Raw genomic sequence first — 18402 nt, forward strand, 5'->3', positions numbered from 1 at the left:
TAATCCTGAGGATGGGTCTTACCTCGAACAATGAGTTTGGTGGAACACTCGGCCTTGCCAAAGGAGTTGACTGCCATGACTTTGTACTCCCCACTGTCCTTGGGGCGCACTCTGAGAATATACATGGAGCAGACGCCAAAGGAGTTGGTGATGTAGTAGTTGCTGTCCGAGTTGATGCACTGCTCGTTGAGGAACCAGGACACGGTGGGAGTCGGGAATCCTCGCACGGCGCACGTCATGTAGACCTGGTAGCCTCTTGGCGGAGCATGGACCTTCAGGGGCACCAAGATGGACGGGGGCCTCTCGAAGCTAACATGCGACGAGTTGATTGCGTTTGCGAAAAACGGGACTAAATGACGACGCCGGAAAGAAAAAGATGAGAATGTGTTGACATTTAGGATTCTGTCAAATGTGGAGTGTTATGTTCAGCGGGAAATAGTCGCATACCTCTGTTACTATTGGCTCCCCACGTCGGTGACTGAGATGGATCTGAGAGGCCCATGTCATTCTTGGCGTAGACCCTGAAATGGTATTCGATCCCAGGAAGAATGTTGTTGGCAGTGTACGTGTTAGTAAAGAGGCGGTCTGACACAGTCTTCCATATCCTGGTGTTGGAGTCGCGTTGAGCTACCACGTAGTAAATTCTGTCATCCAGTTCCTGGTCTGGGGAGGGAGCCCACGATATCACCACTTTGCCCTGGACGGTCTGTTCCAGCTCTACTGGCCCTGGGCTTTTGGGTTCATCTGGTTGTGAGGAAGAAACATATTGACTTCATACCCCTCTCTCAGCTTCATCCATCCATCCATCTTCAACCGCTTATCCGGAATCGGGTCATGGGGACAACAGCTCTAGCAGAGACCCCCAGACTTCCCTCTCCAGAGCAACATTAGCAACTTCCTCCTGGGGAATCCCGAGGCGTTCCCAGGCCAGAGAGGAGATGTTATCCCCCCATTTGGTCCTTGGCCTGCCGCGGGGTTTCCTCCCAGTGGGACGTGCAACGAGGACCTCCCTAGGGAGATGCTCGTGAGGCATTCGCACGAGATGCCCGAACCACCTAAGCTGGTTCCTTTCCAAGCGAAGGAGCAGCGGCTCTACTCCGAGTCTCTCTCGGGTGACTGAACTTCTCACCCTATTTCTAAGGGAGATGCCAGCCACCCTTTTGAGGAAACTCATTTCGGCCACTTGTATCCACAATCTTATTCTTTCGGTCATGACCCACACTTCATGACCATAGGTGAGAGTAGGAATGTAGATAGCTCGGTAGATCGAGAGCTTTGCCTTCTGGCTCAGCTCTCTCTCAGCTTCTTGTTTTAATTCCTCCTCTAGTCAAAATGTTTTGTCTTACAATGGATGCTTACCGTGGAAAGGTTTACTACCCAGAGAAGAGGAATTCTCAAGCTTTGAAACATTTATATGCCGTTTCAAAGCCTGGTTCAGAGGGAATTACATTTGTGACCACACAAAATGGTAAATATGATTGTAATTTGGACTATATCTACAGTTAGAACTAAACATGTACCAGGCATGTGATTTGAACTTAATGAAAAAGACTGAAAATAAGCCGGGGATCTGTGGGCTGCAGGTCCCCAGCCAGGTCCAGGGCGGTGCCCTGGTGGGGGGACAAGGGGGCCAAGTGGACGTATTGTGGGTTTCCTGGATCTTCTTCTGGATATTAGTATTTTTAATATATAAATCTTGAATATTCCCTCTTCTCTTCTCCAACTCTCTCCTCGTCATTTGGGATGTCTGTTGTGATTTCACTTCCTGGTTCCATGACCCGCCCTATCTTGCCTCTGATTGGCCTGTTTGTAAAGTTCTGCCCTAATATTAACCAATCTTGACTCATCATAGTAAACAACCAACCAATCATGGATGTTCTTATACGTAAACCAACCAATCATCATTGATGTATAGTTTGTGCCCTGCCCCTGGAGTTGCTTCGCTACATAGCTTCCATTTTTAAATTCATCATTTTTAATAGAAAACCGTAGTTTTTACCACTGGATGATCAAAAACAGTATTCATTACGGGAAAACCGTAGTTATTGGCAGGTATGGCAAAGAGACGGATCAAGATTTTAACACACAACTGAAAATATTGTTTACATTTTTACAGGGATAAAAAAGACGGATTTACGACTATAGACGGAAAACTCAAATGCCTCACAGTACAAAATTGTCAAGGTAATAGGGTAGTACGTTAAAAACACTACAGTATATAAAATAATGGATAAACACACTTACTGTAATTGAACTTTAAATCTTCAAATGTTCTAATCATATCGATCACTAAAAACGTGTATTTTAGGCACAAACAACAGTGCTGGAACATAAAATGCTTCCAGCACTTATAGTTGAGTGTCTCTAAACTGACATCCGGTTTAGTAAGTGTAAAACAATAATGTTTATTTTTAGTGTTTTTTTAACGTCATAAGAAGCATCGTCCTCTGTAATGGACAATTTTGTATCAGGAGGTTAACTGATGATGTAACTTTTAATTGATGTTTGGCCTCGCTGGTAATTCGGGTTGTACATCTCTGTCACGGACATGTTGTTGATATTCTCGGCCGATAAATGCTTTAAAATATAATATCGGAAATTATCGGTATCGTTTTTTTGTTGTTGTTTTTTTTATATTAAATCAACATAAAAAACACAAGATACACTTACAATTAGTGCACCAACCCAAAAAACCTCCCTCCCCCATTTACACTCATTCACACAAAAGAGTTGTTTCTTTCTGTTATTAATATTCTGGTTCCTACATTATATATCAATATACACTACCGTTCAAAAGTTTGGGGTCACATTGAAATGTCCTTATTTTTGAAGGAAAAGCACTGTACTTTTCAATGAAGATAACTTTAAACTAGTCTTAACTTTAAAGAAATACACTCTATACATTGCTAATGTGGTAAATGACTATTCTAGCTGCAAATGTCCGGTTTTTGGTGCAATATCTACATAGGTGTATAGAGGCCCATTTCCAGCAACTATCACTCCAGTGTTCTAATGGTACAATGTGTTTGCTCATTGGCTCAGAAGGCTAATTGATGATTAGAAAACCCTTGTGCAATCATGTTCACACATCTGAAAACAGTTTAGCTCGTTACAAAAGCTACAAAACTGAACTTCCTTTGAGCAGATTGAGTTTCTGGAGCATCACATTTGTGGGGTCAATTAAACGCTCAAAATGGCCAGAAAAAGAGAACTTTCATCTGAAACTCGACAGTCTATTCTTGTTCTTAGAAATTAAGGCTATTCCACAAAATTGTTTGGGTGACCCCAAACTTTTGAACAGTAGTGTATATCAATACAGTCTGCAAGGCATACAGTCCGTAAGCACACATGATTGTGCGTGCTGCTGGTCCACTAATAGTACTAACCTTTAACAGTTAATTTTACTCATTTTCATTAATTATTAGTTTCTATGTAACTGTTTTTATATTGTTTTACTTTCTTTTTTAGTCAAGAAAATGTTTTTAATTTATTTATCTTCCATCCATCCATCCATCCATCTTCTTCCGCTTATCTGAGGTCGGGTCGCGGGGGCAGCAGCCTAAGCAGGGAAACCCTATTTATCTTATTTTATTAATTTTTTTTAAAAAGGAACTTAACTTCACCATACCTGGTTGTCCAAATTAGGCATAATAATGTGTTAATTCCACGACTGTATATATCGGTATCGGTTGATATCGGTATCGGTAATTAAGAGTTGGACAATATCGGAATATCGGATATCGGCAAAAAGCCATTATCGGACATCCCTAGTTGTTACACATCTCCATACATTGATGAGTTACGATACAGTTCAAAGATGATATAGTCTAAATCAATCAATCAATCAATCAATCAATCAATCAATCAATGTTTATTTATATAGCCCTAAATCACAAGTGTCTCAAAGGGCTGCACAAGCCACAACGACATCCTCGGTACAGAGCCCACATACGGGCAAGGAAAAACTCACCCCAGTGGGACGTCAATGTGAATGACTATGAGAAACCTTGGAGAGGACCGCATATGTAAATAACAGAATGGTTTAGCTAGCAGCTAACATCCATCCGCAGTCTGCAGTGTTGTAGCTACTTCTGATTCACTAGTCCTGGCCTCCATGGCGACAAATAAAGTAAGTTTCTTACAAGTAGCATTATCACTGCAGGACGAGAAATAGCTAAACATGCTTCACTACACACCGTAGGAGGATACAATAGCTCACCGGCGTCACAATGTAAACAAATGCCATGGGTGGATCTACACCTGACATCCACTGTAATGATACCAAGTACAGGAGCGTATCTCGTCGATACTACTATGATTACATCGATATTTTTTGGCATCACATCTCCTTTCGTTTTTCAGGAAATATGTCCCTGAACACATGAGGACTTTGCATATGACCATCCATATGACCAACATTTGTGGTATCATCCAAAACTAATGTCAAGTATCAAAGAAGAGAAGAATAAGTGATTATTACATTTTAACAGAAGTGTAGATAGAACATGTTAAAACAGAAAATAAGCAGATATTAACAGTAAATGAACAAGTAGATTAATTATCCATTTTTACAGTTTGTCCCTCATAATATAGACAAAATAATAGGTGTATAAATGACACAATATGTTACTGCATACATCAGCAGACTAATTAGGAGTCTGTGTTTGTTTACTTACTACTAAAAGACAAGTTGTCTAGTACGTTCACTATTTTATTTAAGGACAAACTTGCAATAAGAAACATATGTTTCATGTACCGTAAATTTTTTGGTTAAAATAAAGCCAATAATGCAATTTTTTGTGGTGCCCTTTATTTAGAAAAGTATCAAAATACATTTTGGTATCGGTACCAGTACCAAAATATTGGTATCGAGTTGGTACACTACTCTGTACTGTCCATATTTAATATATATATATATTTTAATCAGTGGTCAGCAACTGCAAACTTGGCGTTAGAAATGGAAAAGCAATGAAAAATGGTCAGATGGTTCTTAAACCTTTATGATGCCCTGGGAACTCATACATTTCTAGAAGGTAATACAGAATGTTGTTAGTAACCACCTGTTAAATTGTGAAATTGCAGTGGGAGCCCTAAACTCAATCTTGAAAAATCCATTTTATTATGTAAGAAGTTTGGTGATGGGTCGGGACGGAGTGTAGGAACGTGCAACATGCAGGTTTGCCAACCATCCATTGGAAATACAAACTAAATTGTCTCATATTTTATCAGCAGAAGTATGCGTCAAAAACAAATATGTCCCTCAATATGGAACGCATATCTTCTGTGAAGCTACTACTCTTTCATTCCAGACCAATGAGCTTGGACTTCAGATCAAGAATATAACTGGTGTTTGTTTCTGAAAGGTGTGGTACAATTTCTGCATTTCACACATGAGACTGTAGCAGTTGGCGCCATCCTTCTCACCTGTAACTCTAACCTCAACGTCAAAGCAGGCCTGCCCGACAGAGTTTTTGGCGACAATGGTGTAGATGGCAGAGTCTGAGCGTTTGGATGAGGGAATGACAAGCTGGGACATTCCCTCGGTGTGGATGATTTGAATCCATGGGGGTAATGGTTCATCATCCTTGAGCCATGTGATCTCAGGTGGAGGTTCAGCCTGGAGACATTTAAATACATGTCAAACAGCAGCAAAGTGCTAACTAAAGACTAACTTTTGAGGAATCAAATAGTTCAGCTTCTAAAGTCATACCTCATAGCAAATTCTCACACGTGCAGAATTGCCTGCTCTGACGACAATGAAGTCCTCTGGGTTTTTGAAATGAGGCCTCGCTGAACGGAAACCACATACATTTTAGATACATCCTCTGAACTGTAGAGTGGAATCTTAGATATTTAGAGTAGGCACTTACTGTTGGGATTCTTTGCACACACCATTGCAGAGGGAGGGCTCGGCTCCCCTGCTCCTGACTCATTAATTGCCAGAACTCTGAACTCATATTCTGAACCCTCAGTGACATCTTTAACGGCGTAGTTCACATCTGTAGAGAAAGAACACGATGAATCGTGAATCTTTAGTGGTAACCGCAGGATACGTTGGTGTTTTTCTGACAAACCTTCAATGGGTTCATTGACTGCATTGAGAGGAATCCACAGATTTGTGTCTTTTTTGCGTTTCTCCAGTTGGTAACCAATGACGGGCACCCCTCTGTCATCCTCAGGAGGGGTCCACATCAACGTAATACAGGTCTTTGAGGTACTAACCACTTTGGGAGCACCAGGTGGCCCGGAAAGTACTGTGGAACAAGTAACAATGTTGGCAACCAGAACACAATGTTTGAAAGGTCTTTGAGTTCTGCTCACTCATTATGCCAGCCATGATACTGTCAGTGGTCTGCAGCGAGTCACTCATGCCCTCAGTGTTCTCTGCGTAGATGCGGTAGCTGTACTTCTTCCCGTGAGTCACATTCCTATCTCTGAGTGAGGTCTTGTCACCAGAGACATCCCCAATCTTGGTCCACAGACTGTGGCCTTCCGGCTGCCGCTCCACGATGTAGCCGGTGACAGCCGAACCACCGTCGTCTTTGGGAGGGTTCCATTTGATCTCGATCAGAGACGAGGTTGTTTCTAGAATCTCAACGGGACCCTCTGGTGGACCGGGACGATCTGTGTGGACAAACATAGTGGTTTGTAGTGACATTTCTCATTGGATTGATTACTTGTGAGTTTACTACCGAGCACAAAAAGCTGAGATGTGGCCTCGGCGGCTCCAAACGCATTTTTGAGCTGGATTTTAATTGTCCCTGCGTCTGTCTGTAGGCAGTCTTTGACGAGCAGTCGGCTGTGATTGGGCTCCCTCACTATCTTGACTCCTCCTCCGTCTTTGACCTCAGTGCCATTCTTACACCAGTTAACAGTCAGAGACTCCTGGGCCGCAAAGGGCATCTTGAAGGTGGCGTTCTGGCCCACTCTTACTGTTAAGGGCTTGGAGAACTTGTGAAGGTCGTCGGGGTCAAATTCAGGTACATCTACGAAGCACAAGGTGTAATTAAGCATGATGCACCGGAATGGACCAGCTTAGGTAGTAGAGTTACGTCAATCATACCTCCGACTGTGACCTTTCCCTGGGTACTCTGGTCTTTGCACACAAAGCCATAAACACCGGAGTCGTCATCTCTGCAGTTTTGAAAAGTCAGCGTGTGAAATGTGGATTTTTTGCTTATGCTGATCCCAGCGCCTGCATTCACCTGGAATATCATAGATACAAGGAAAAGCAATTTGTATTAATAAAATATAAAGGGTATGAAAACAACCAAACATAGAGCGTATTGATGCATCAAAGTGTGGCACCATGAGCCTCCCTCTCAGAACATAACATGGTTGCAGGCTCCTCCACTCCTTGAAAATATACAAACCCCAAAAGCAGTGAAGTTGTCACGTTGTGTAAATGGTAAATAAAAAGAGAATACAATGATTTGCAAATCCTTTTAAACTTATATTCAATTGAATAGACTGCAAAGACAAGATATTTAACGTTAGAACTGGAAAACTTTGTTATTTTTTGCAAATATTAGCTCATTTGGAATTTGATGCCTGCAACATGTTTTGAAATAAGCTGGCACAAGTGGCAAAAAAGAGTGAGAAAGTTGAGGAATGCTCATCAAAGACTTATTTGGAACATCCCACAGGTGAACAGGCTAATTGGGAACAGGTGGGTGCCATGATTGGGTATAAAAGCAGCTTCCATGAAATGCTCAGTCATTCACAAACAAGAACGGGGCGAGGGTCACCACTTTGTCAACAAATGCCTGAGCAAATTGTTTAAGAACAACATTTCTCAAGCAGCTATTGCAAGGAATTTAGGGATTTCACCATCTACGCTCCGTAATATCATCAAAAGGTTCAGAAAAACTGGAGAAATCACTGCACGCAAGCCATGATATTACGCACCTTGGATCCCTCAGGCGGTACTGCATCAAAAAGCCACAACATGGTGTAAAGGATATCACCACATGGGCTCAGGAACACTTCAAAAAACCACTGTCAGTAACTACAGTTGGTCGCTACATCTGTAAGTGCAAGTTAAAACTCTACTAAGCAAAGCCAAAGCCATTTATCAACAACACCCAGAAACGCTTCGCTGGCCCCGAGCTCATCTAAGATGGACTGATGCAAAGTGGAAAAGTGTTCTGTGGTCTGACTAGTTCACATTTAAAATTGTTTTTGGAAACTGTGGACGTCGTGTCCTCCGGACCAAAGAGGAAAATAACCATCCGGACTGGTGTAGTTGCAAAGTTGAAAAGCCAGCATCTGTGATGGTATGGGGGTGTATTCACTTCCGGTTCTGGTTTTCCGTGAGTGACTGCTCGCTGTTGCGAAAAAGTTAAGTATCGTTCTATCTGTGTGCTTCTAATTGTTTTACAGCTTTCTTTACTACTTCCCAAACATACTTAGTAGTCTTATTTAACTTGCAAATCACCCGATCTCTGTCTCACCACCCCTCTCTCAGCTAGCTGCTGAGCTAACGAAGCTAGCGCGGAGAAAGGCGGTGTCGGTCTGAAGGAATCTGCTCCAACACGTCGCAACCACTTCCCTGAAGGCAGCAAGAACTTGAGTCGGTGAAAGAAATACCGTGAGTATGGCTCCCTGCTCTTTGTCCACCGTTCTCATGGATAGGCTGGCTCTGCTAGAGGGCCGTGTCCGCCAGTTAGAGCAGCGTAATCTCCTAACTTTAGACGTTGCGGACACATCTGCTAGCGTTAGCTGTAGCGTGCTAACTAGCCCAGCTTATAGCAGTCCTAAGCGGCCTATAAGCAACGGTGACCCGGTTGAGACACATAATAGATTTAGCCTTTTAGCCAGTCCTACACCCCAGTCTACCGGGCACCACACTTTAGTCATAGGGGACTCCATCACCCGAAACATAAAGCTTAGCAAACCAGCCACAATTAAGTGTATTCCCGGGGCCAGAGCACCTGACATTGAAGCTAATCGTAGGGAGCTAACTCGCAACAGGCCTTCTAAACACATACGACAGGCTAATCGCACCACTAGCTACGTGAACATAGTTGTAAACATTGGCTCCAATGACACTAGACACTAGTCTACTGGCCTGCCTGTAGTCCAGACCTGCCAAAGCCATTTATCAACAACGCTCAGAAATGCTTCGCTGGGCCCGAGCTCATCTAAGATGCACTGATGCAAAGTGGAAAAGTATTCTGTGGTCTGACGAGTCCACATTTCAAATTGTTTTTGTATACTGTGGACTAAAGAGGAAAAGAACCATTCGGACTGTTCTAGGGTGAAAGTGTAAAAAGGCAGCATGTGTGATGGTATGGGGGTGTATCAGTGGCCAAGACATGGGTAACTTACACATCTGTGAAGGCACCATTAATGCTGAAAGGTACATACAGCTTTTGAAGCAACATATGTTGCCATCCAAGCAACGTTACCATGGACGCCCCTGCTTATTTCAGCAAGACAATGCCAAGCCAGGTGTTCCAACAGCGTGGCTTCATAGTAAAAGAGTGCAGGTACTAGACTGGCCTGCCTGTAGTCCAGACATTGAAAATGTGTGGAGGCTAAAATATGAGAAGGGAGACTGTTGAACAACTTAAGCTGTACATCAAGCAAGAATGGGAAAGAATTCCACTTCAAAAAGGTGTCTCCTCAGTTCCCAAACCTTTACTGAGTGTTGTTAAAAGGAAAGGCCATGTAACACACTGGTAAAAATGCCCCTCTGACAACTTTTTTGCAATGTGTTGCTGCCATTGTATTCTAAGTTCATGATTATTTGCAAACAATAACAACGTTTCTCAGTGTGAACATGAAATATCTTGTCTTTGCAGTCTATTCAATTGAATATAAGTTGAAAAGGATTTGCAAATCATTGTATTCTGTTTTTATTTACCATTTACACAATGTGACAACTTCACTGCTTTTGGCTTATGTATATTCTGGAACATATTTTGTGGAGTTTCTGCACCCCTCAGACTCTGTTTACTTGCCCTCTGTAGGAATTAAAGATTAATACCATTTTAAATAGATCTTTTTTTTTATTTTTCTCAAGTTGCTACGCCTCCTTCTGGCCTGCCTTTGAAAACCCCTAAAAAACGGTTTCATTTCCAGCTGCAATGACAAATGGAGACATGTATCATCAGTGAGCTTGTTACCGGCTCTCCATCTTTAAACCAGGAGCCTTCGCAGTCCATGTTCATGGTGACTTTTAACTCCGCCGGTTTCCCACGCAGACATAACATATTAGCAAGTCCAGACATTATCACAGGCTCTGGGAACATTAAAGAAAAAGATGCTTTCAGCCATGTTTTTGTTCATGATATGATCAATATATCTTGTTGAACTATAATAATACTTGTGTATCTTACCACTAACTGGAGCTGCAGCTGGTGGTTCAGGTTTTGTCTCTTGAACTGAGGAGGCAAACAGGAATAAATAATGAAATTCATCCTTCAATATGTATGCCACAGCACTGTTTGTTTGTTTTGGTCTTCACTTTCTTTTTCTTTAATGCAGTCATTGAAAATTCCCAGAACGATGTCTAAAGTGGACGCTTGCCACATGACTAAGCTGATGACAGAAGTATTATGCTTACTTTGTACTAACCAACGAACGAGATTTCTCTACAGAATCTCCTCTCTGGTCAACAAAAGCACCATGAGGATTCTAGCGGGAACTCTCGTTCAACCCTTTTTCGATTACGCATGCACCTCCTGGTACCCTAGCACCTCCAAAACCCTCAAATCTAAACTCCAAACATCTCAGAACAAGCTAGTCAGATTACTTCTAGACCTCCACCCCCGATCCCACCTCACTCCTACCCACTTCTCCAAAGTGGGCTGGCTCAAGGTGGAGGACAGGGTTAAACAACTTGCACTGAGCCTAGTCTATAAAATCCGCTACACCTCCCTGATACCGAAGTACATGTCAAACTACTTCCTTAAAGTAAATGACCGCCATAACCACAACACCAGGGGGAGCTCCACTAACCACGTTAAACCCAGATTCCGAACTAACAAAGGTCTTAACTCATTCTCTTTCTATGCCACATCAATGTGGAATGCGCTCCCAACAGGTATAAAAGAAAGGGCATCTCTATCCTCCTTCAAAACCGCAATAAAAGTTCACCTCCAGGCAGCTACAACCCTTAACTAACACCCTCCCCGGATTGCTAATAATCAAATGTAAACAATCAAATGCAGATACTTTTTCTTATGCCTTCTGATCTCTCTCTCTCTCTCTCTCTCTATCTCTCTCTCTCTCTCTCTGTCCACTACTTGCTGTCCATATCCTACCCCCCCCCCCCCCCCCTCCACACCCCTGATTGTAAATAATGTAAATAATTCAATGTGATTATCTTGTGTGATGACTGTATTATGATGATAGTATATATCTGATAGTATATATCTGTATCATGAATCAATTTAAGTGGACCCCGACTTAAACAAGTTGAAAAACTTATTCGGGTGTTACCATTTAGTGGTCAATTGTACGGAATATGTACTTCACTGTGCAACCTACTAATAAAAGTCTCAATCAATCAATCAATACTAGAAGTAAAAAGTAGTTTTTAAAAGTATTCATAGATATTGTCCGCTGGTTGATCAATTCCTGTTAAACATTTATGTAAGTAGCTGCTGTGTCAACAATTTATCAATGCGGGCATACTGAAAATTGATGAACAGCATAAGAGGTAGTAGGGTTGTACAGTATACCGGTACTAATATAGTATACCGGTACTAATGAATCAAAAACGGTACTATACTCTGTTTGAAAAGTAGCTGGGTTTTTTTTTTTCAGGCATGACGGCGCGTCGTCACATCATGACATTGTTGGTTTTACGAGCAGAGTAGCATGTTCGGCAGTGCACACACACAGAGTACTTACAAGCAGACCGAAAAGGGAGAATGGACACATTTTGGTGTAAAAAGTAAAGATAAAGGTGAAGTTATAACACTGAAACGCCCTCAGGAAGAGCTGCTTTAAGACATGGCTAGCTAGCCACTGTAATGATACCAAGTACAAGAGCGTATCTAGTTGATACTACTATGATTACATCGATATTTTTTATCATCACAAAATCTTTTTTTCCTTTTTGTAAATTTATATTATGTTTATGAAGTCAGTAAATACGTCCCTGGACACATGAGGACTTTGAATATGACCAATGTATGATCCTGTAACTACTTGGTATCGGATCGATACCTAAATGTGTGGTATCATCCAAAACTAATGTAAAGTATCAAAGAAGAGAAGAATAATCGATTATTACATTTTAACAGAAGTGTAGATAGAACATGTTAAAACAGAAAACAGCGCGACACCTGCCCTTTACATCAGTATTTCTTCATCAGTATTGGTTTATTAGGTATTATATTTTATTGTATGATCCTGTAACTACTTGGTATCGGATCGATACCTAAATGTGTGGTATCATCCAAAACTAATGTCAAGTACCACAGAAGAGAAGAATAAGTGATTATTACATTTTAACAGAAGTGTAGATAGAACATGTTGAAACAGAAAATAAGCAGATATTAACAGTAAATGAACAAGTAGATGAATAATCAATTTTTACAGTTTGTCCCTCGTAATGTGTACAAAATAATAGGTGTATAAATGACACAATATGTTACTGCATACGTCAGCAGACTAATTAGTAGTCTTTGTTTGTTTACTTACTACTAAAAGACAAGTTGTCTAGTATGTTCACTATTTAATTTAAGGACTAATTACAATAATAAACATATGTTTCATGTACACTAACATTTTGTGTTACAATAAAGACAATAATGAAATTTTTCGGTCGCCTTTATTTAGAAAAGTAGCGAAATACATTTTGGTACCAATACTGAAGTATTGGAATTGGGACAACCCTAAAAGGTATAAATGACTACAATCTATCACTCATAAACTAGATAAAACCGTGTAGACGTCACCACAACCTATTCTTACCTTTGCTTTCCACCTTCACAACTGGTCTAGCTGGGGCCACATCTGACGGTTTATCACTTCCTGTTAAACATCATTGTTAGTAACAACTTATCAATGCAGACACAACACAACTTGATGAACAGCGTTGAAAAAAGATTCTTGATAAAAACCATATGTAGACGTCGTTAATTGATGTTGAACACATCAATTAACTTGTTGATGTGTTCAACAAGTTAAACACATCACCCCAAAAATAGAACAAAAATCTGATCCAAATCATAGTTATACATTTAATTGAAAATATAGCAAATGCTTAGTACATTATCAACCTTGTATATATTTATATTTTATATTTACCTTGTAAAATTCCTATGACATGATGACATTAATTCACTCATTCACTCCTGGCCTCGCTGACAACAGGAACTTCTTACCGCCGCCTAGTGCCTTCGTAACTGGTCTAACTGGGGCCACGTCTGCCGGTTTATCACTTCCTGTTTAACGCCAGTGTTAGTAGCTGCTGTGTCAACAACTTCACATTGCAGGCATAATGCAAGCTGATGAACAGCGTGACACAGACAAAGCAACACAATTTCATAACACCACTGGGTTGATCAACTTCTTCACAACTACACCCTAGAAGAGCTTTGATCTTGATGCATACCTTAAAAACCACACCTACACAGTGATATATACCATATTTTCCGGACCATAGGGCGCACTGCCAATGAATGGTCTATTTTCAATCTTGTTTCATATATTACATATATTTCATATCGATTATAAGGCGCATTAAAGGAGTTATATTATTATGATTTTTTTCCCCTAAATGCAAAAGACTTTCTTGTGGTCTACATCAGTGTTTTTCAACCTTTTTTGAGCCAAGGCACATGTTTTGCGTTGAAAAAATGCGGAGGCACACCACCAGCAGAAATAATTAAAAAACGAAACTCAGTTGACAGTAAAAAGCCTTTGTCGCAATTGTTGGATATGACTTTAAACCATAACCAAGCATGCGTCACTATAGCTCTTGTCTCAAAGTAGGTGTACTGTCACCACCTGTCACATCACACCCTGACTTATTTGGACTTTTTTGCTGTTTTCCTGTGTGTAGTGTTTTAGTTCTTGTCTTTTTGGTATTTTCCTGTAGCAGTTTCATGTCTTCCTTTGAGCAATACTTCCCGCTACTTTGTTTTAGCAATCAAGAATATTTCAGTTGTTTTTATCCTTTTTTGTGGGGACATTGTTGATTGTCATGTCATGTTCGGATCTACATTGTCTTTGCTCCACAGTAAGTCTTTGCTGTCGTCCAGCGTTCTGTTTTTGTTTACTTTGTAGCCAGTTCAGTTTTAGTTTCGTTCTGCATAGCCTTCCCTAAGCTTCAATGCCTTTTCTTAGGGGCACTCACCTTTTGTTTATTTTTGGTTTAAGCATTAGACACCTTTTTTACCTGCACACTGCCTCCCGCTGTTTCCGACATCTACCTGCTGCCACCTACTGATATGGAAGAGTATTACACGGTTACTCTGCCAAGCTCTAGACAACACCGGCACTCAACAACAACACATCATTTGCAGACTATTATTCCTGCTTTGCAAAAAATATTTTTAACCCAGATAGGTGAAATTAGATAATCTCCCACGGCACACCAGACTGTACACAGTGGTTGAAAAACACTGGTCTACATAACTTGTAATGGTGGTTCTTTCGTCAAAATGTTGCATAGATGATGTTTTACACATCATCTTTAAGTCACTTTCTGACAGTCGCTTCAGGATGCTGCGTTTTGTGGGCGGTCTTATTTACGTGCCTTCACTTTGACAGCGTCCTCTTTGTTGTAGCGGTGTAGCGTGCAAGGACGGGAGTGGAAGAAGTGTCAAAAGATGGCGCTAACTGTTTTAATGACATTCAGACTTTACTTCAATCAATAACGGAACAGCATCTCCTCATCCGTGGCTCACTAGTGCAACAACAACGCCCGAAATGTGTCCCGTGAAAAACCGTCCGACCGGAACTCTCTTATAACTAAAGTTCCTTGGGTGAATAATGTAAACTCACTACACCGGTATGTTTTAGCGCTTTCATGGTGAGTTTACTGACAGATATAAGTAAGAACTTTACACTACTTTATATTAGAAATGGCAACAGTGGAGGATGAATGTCACATAAGAAGGTACAGATAAGAAGCTTATGACTACGGCATCGGCACAAACTACAAGGGCGGACACGCTCAGTTTTTTCAGGACTTATGCAGATCCCAAATACAGGTCAGCAAGTACCAGAAGGTAAGAAAAGTTGATTTTGCATAATATTGCGAAACAAAACGGCAGATAATATGTCTTACCTTATACACACACCATAATAATACTCTGTTTTAAATGTAGAAAACAAGTCATAATTTGACCCCTTCAAGGCAAAGTGTAATAAACAGTAATAAACAAAGATGTTTACAAGTGTACAATTTCTGAATTCTTGCCGGACTAATCATTTTTTTCCAATGCTAACTTTTCTGAACTTTTTATTTACAGTTGTTTGGGTAAAAGTGTGATAGTTTATTGTTTTGAATATAATAGTGAGACATAAAAGTATTTTGCAGTAATACTACTACCACCGTATTTTATGGACTATAGGGTGCACCAGATTATAAGGTGCACTGTAGATGAGCGGGTCTATTCAGGTCTATTTTCTAAATGTAAAATACTTCCTTGTGGTCTACATAACATGTAATGGTGGTTCTTTGCTCAAAATGTTGCATAGATGATGTTTTACAGATCATCTTCAAGTCACTTTCTGACAGTCGCTTCAGGATGCGCCGTTTTGTGGGCGGTCTTATTTACGTGCCTCCACTTTGACAGCGTCATTTTTGTTGTAGCGGTGTAGCGTGCAAGGTGTCAAAAGATGGAGCTAACTGTTTTAATGACATTCAGACTTTACTTCAATCGAATGAGGAGATGCTACTCCATTATTACAGAGCAGCATCTCCTCCTTTGCCGGAAATGTGTCCCGTGAAAAACCGTCCGACCGGAACTCTCTAATAACTAAAGTTCCTTCGGGTGAATAATGTAAACTCACTACACCGGTATGTTTTAGTGCTTTCATGGCGAGTTTACTGACAGATATAAGTAAGAACTTTACACTACTTTATATTAGAAATGGCAACAGCGGAAGATGAATGTACAGAAAAGAAGAAGATTATCGACTATGGCATCGGCACTAACTACAAGGGCGGACGCGCTCAGTTTTTCAGGACTTATACAGATCCCAAATACAGATCAGCAGGTACCAGAAGGTAAGAAAAGTTGCTTTTGCATAATATTGTGAAACAAAACGCCAGATAATGTCTTACCTTATACACGCACCATAATAATACTCCTATGTTGAAACACAGTACAATCCATCAAGCGGTGTGGCTTCATAGTTTACCAAAGTCCTACTAAAACATTTCGATAGATATGTTCCATATTTTCAATGGAACATATACAATGTTGGTGTTGTTTACTCGAGTCATATGGCAGTCTACACGTATCTCTTATGTGTGACTGCCATCTACTGGTCAAACTTATCATTTCACCATGTACCAAATGAAATAGCTTCAAGGTCGGTAAGCAAAACCAGAATTATCCCGTACATTAGGCGCACCGGGTTTTAAGGCGCACTGTCGAGTTTTGAGAAAATGAAAGGATTTTAAGTGCGCCTTATAGTCCGAAAAATACGGTAGTCTTAGAAAATGGTTAAAAATGGTGCAGCGACTTGTTTAAGTGTCAGATGTTCTTGGAAATATACTGACTTCCTGGAAATGCAGCCTTGTTTTTGTCAATATAGAGTTTTAAAATGTAACTTTTGCTTACCTGGTTCTGGTGCCACAACTTTGGGGGGTTCAGGTGGCGGTGTCGCTTCTTTTGCAACTTTCACTTCCTCTTTCTGTTTCTCCAACTTTGCATTTTGCTCTTGGGCTACCTTCTGGAGGTCCATGCCAGACCCTCCGGCCTTTGTTGTTTTCCTCACAGACTTCTTGCCCTGATCTGCACCTTTATCAGCTACAGAGAGAGAACATGTTCTTTAGTTTGGATTTTTTTGCCGGAGGTTGGTGGAAGAATTAGAGCACCTGTTGAGTCAAAATTCCCTTACCTTCAACAACGAGCCAGGCATTGCAGGATTTTATTCCGGCACATGCGGAAAAAATTCCTTTGTCAACCACCATGCAGTCTTTGACCACCAGCCTGTGGATAAGCTTGTCTTCAGAAACCTCGATATCATACTTATCTCCTTGCTCCAAGGGCAGATTCTTGCCAAGCCATGAAATCTTGGCAAGAGGTTTAGACAGGACACACTCAAAAACGGCGTCCTCTCTCTCCATTGCCTTCACTTCCTGAATTTTCACTAGGAAATCCACCATGGGAACTAAACCAGAATAAAATACCAGAGAAAGTGTCAAGACAAAAACTGTTGCATAGTCTCATAAAAAGTGTCTTTTTTAACCCTTGTGTAATGTTCATATTGTTGTTACTCAGCCAGCGTTTGTGGGTCTGATGGACCCGTTGCATTTTGTGGCTTTTAATGCCTCACAATCAAACATTTTTATGTTAAAATATTGAACAGATGTTTACCTTATCCCAATAAACATCTGTTCAGCGTTACGTGGACTGTGACTCCACAGTTTGTTTACATCTACAACTTTCTCCGACGCTGCCACCGAAATACGCGTTTTATGCCAATCCTTCTTTGTCTCATTTTGTCCACCAAACGTTTTATACTGTGTGTGTTCATATTGTTGTTACTCAGCCAGCGTTTGTGGGTCTGATGGACCCGTTGCATTTTGTGGCTTTTAATGCCTCACAATCAAACACTTTTATGTTAAAATACTGAACAGATGTTTATTGGGATAAGGTAAACATCTGTTCAGTATTTTAACATAAAAGTGTTTGATTTTGATTATACGATGTCCGGGTCCACTGGACCCGGGGCTAATAGAAGTGTGGAAATTGATGTTTTGTGTACCACACACACACACACACAAACACAAACACACACAGCAGGCCTAGACAGGAGGAGGACAGAGTGTAGGTACACAGAACATCAGAAGGTCAAATGTGCGAGAAAATGAGAGCAGACAGTGTTGACAAACAATGTTGCAACCTTGTGTGGGAACCGCAGGGGCAGAAACACAAAAGAAGAATCCCTGTGGGATACAGAAACTGGCAGAGAAATTTTCTGTGCAACGTTCATATTGTTGTTACTCAGCCAGCATTTGTGGGTCTGATGGACCCGTTGCATTTTGTGGCTTTTAATGCCTCACAATCAAACACTTGTATGTTAAAATACTGAACAGTTGTTTATTGGGATAAGGTAAATTTCTCTGCCAGTTTCTGTATCCCACAGGGATTCTTCTTTTGTGTTTCTGCACCTGCGGTTCCCACACAAGGTTGCAACATTGTTTGTCAACACTGTCTGCTCTCATTTTCTCGCACATTTGACCCTCTGATGTTCTGTGTA

The 18402-nt window shown here is 40.9% G+C and overlaps 1 protein-coding gene across 3 annotated transcripts in view; it reads right to left on the reverse strand.

Moving 5' to 3' along the window:
* The window catches only part of LOC133643204 (immunoglobulin-like and fibronectin type III domain-containing protein 1), a 39594-nt gene that overhangs the window by 205 nt on the left and 20987 nt on the right, over window positions 1-18402 (reverse strand). For 2 of the 3 annotated variants that reach the window (XM_062037633.1, XM_062037632.1), the window contains 15 exons: window positions 17038-17310; window positions 16758-16946; window positions 13344-13403; window positions 12931-12990; window positions 10344-10388; window positions 10131-10246; window positions 7064-7205; window positions 6693-6986; window positions 6322-6624; window positions 6075-6254; window positions 5871-5999; window positions 5711-5790; window positions 5425-5617; window positions 448-744; window positions 23-349 (listed from right to left, as the gene is read on the reverse strand). In XM_062037633.1, the coding sequence (XP_061893617.1) occupies window positions 23-349; window positions 448-744; window positions 5425-5617; window positions 5711-5790; window positions 5871-5999; window positions 6075-6254; window positions 6322-6624; window positions 6693-6986; window positions 7064-7205; window positions 10131-10246; window positions 10344-10388; window positions 12931-12990; window positions 13344-13403; window positions 16758-16946; window positions 17038-17310 (2688 nt within the window). The remainder of the gene's footprint in view (window positions 1-22; window positions 350-447; window positions 745-5424; window positions 5618-5710; window positions 5791-5870; window positions 6000-6074; window positions 6255-6321; window positions 6625-6692; window positions 6987-7063; window positions 7206-10130; window positions 10247-10343; window positions 10389-12930; window positions 12991-13343; window positions 13404-16757; window positions 16947-17037; window positions 17311-18402) is intronic. The other variant, XM_062037634.1, reaches the window with a different exon arrangement.

This window comes from Entelurus aequoreus, linkage group LG26 (assembly GCF_033978785.1).
Source record: "Entelurus aequoreus isolate RoL-2023_Sb linkage group LG26, RoL_Eaeq_v1.1, whole genome shotgun sequence".
Lineage (NCBI taxonomy): Eukaryota > Metazoa > Chordata > Actinopteri > Syngnathiformes > Syngnathidae > Entelurus > Entelurus aequoreus.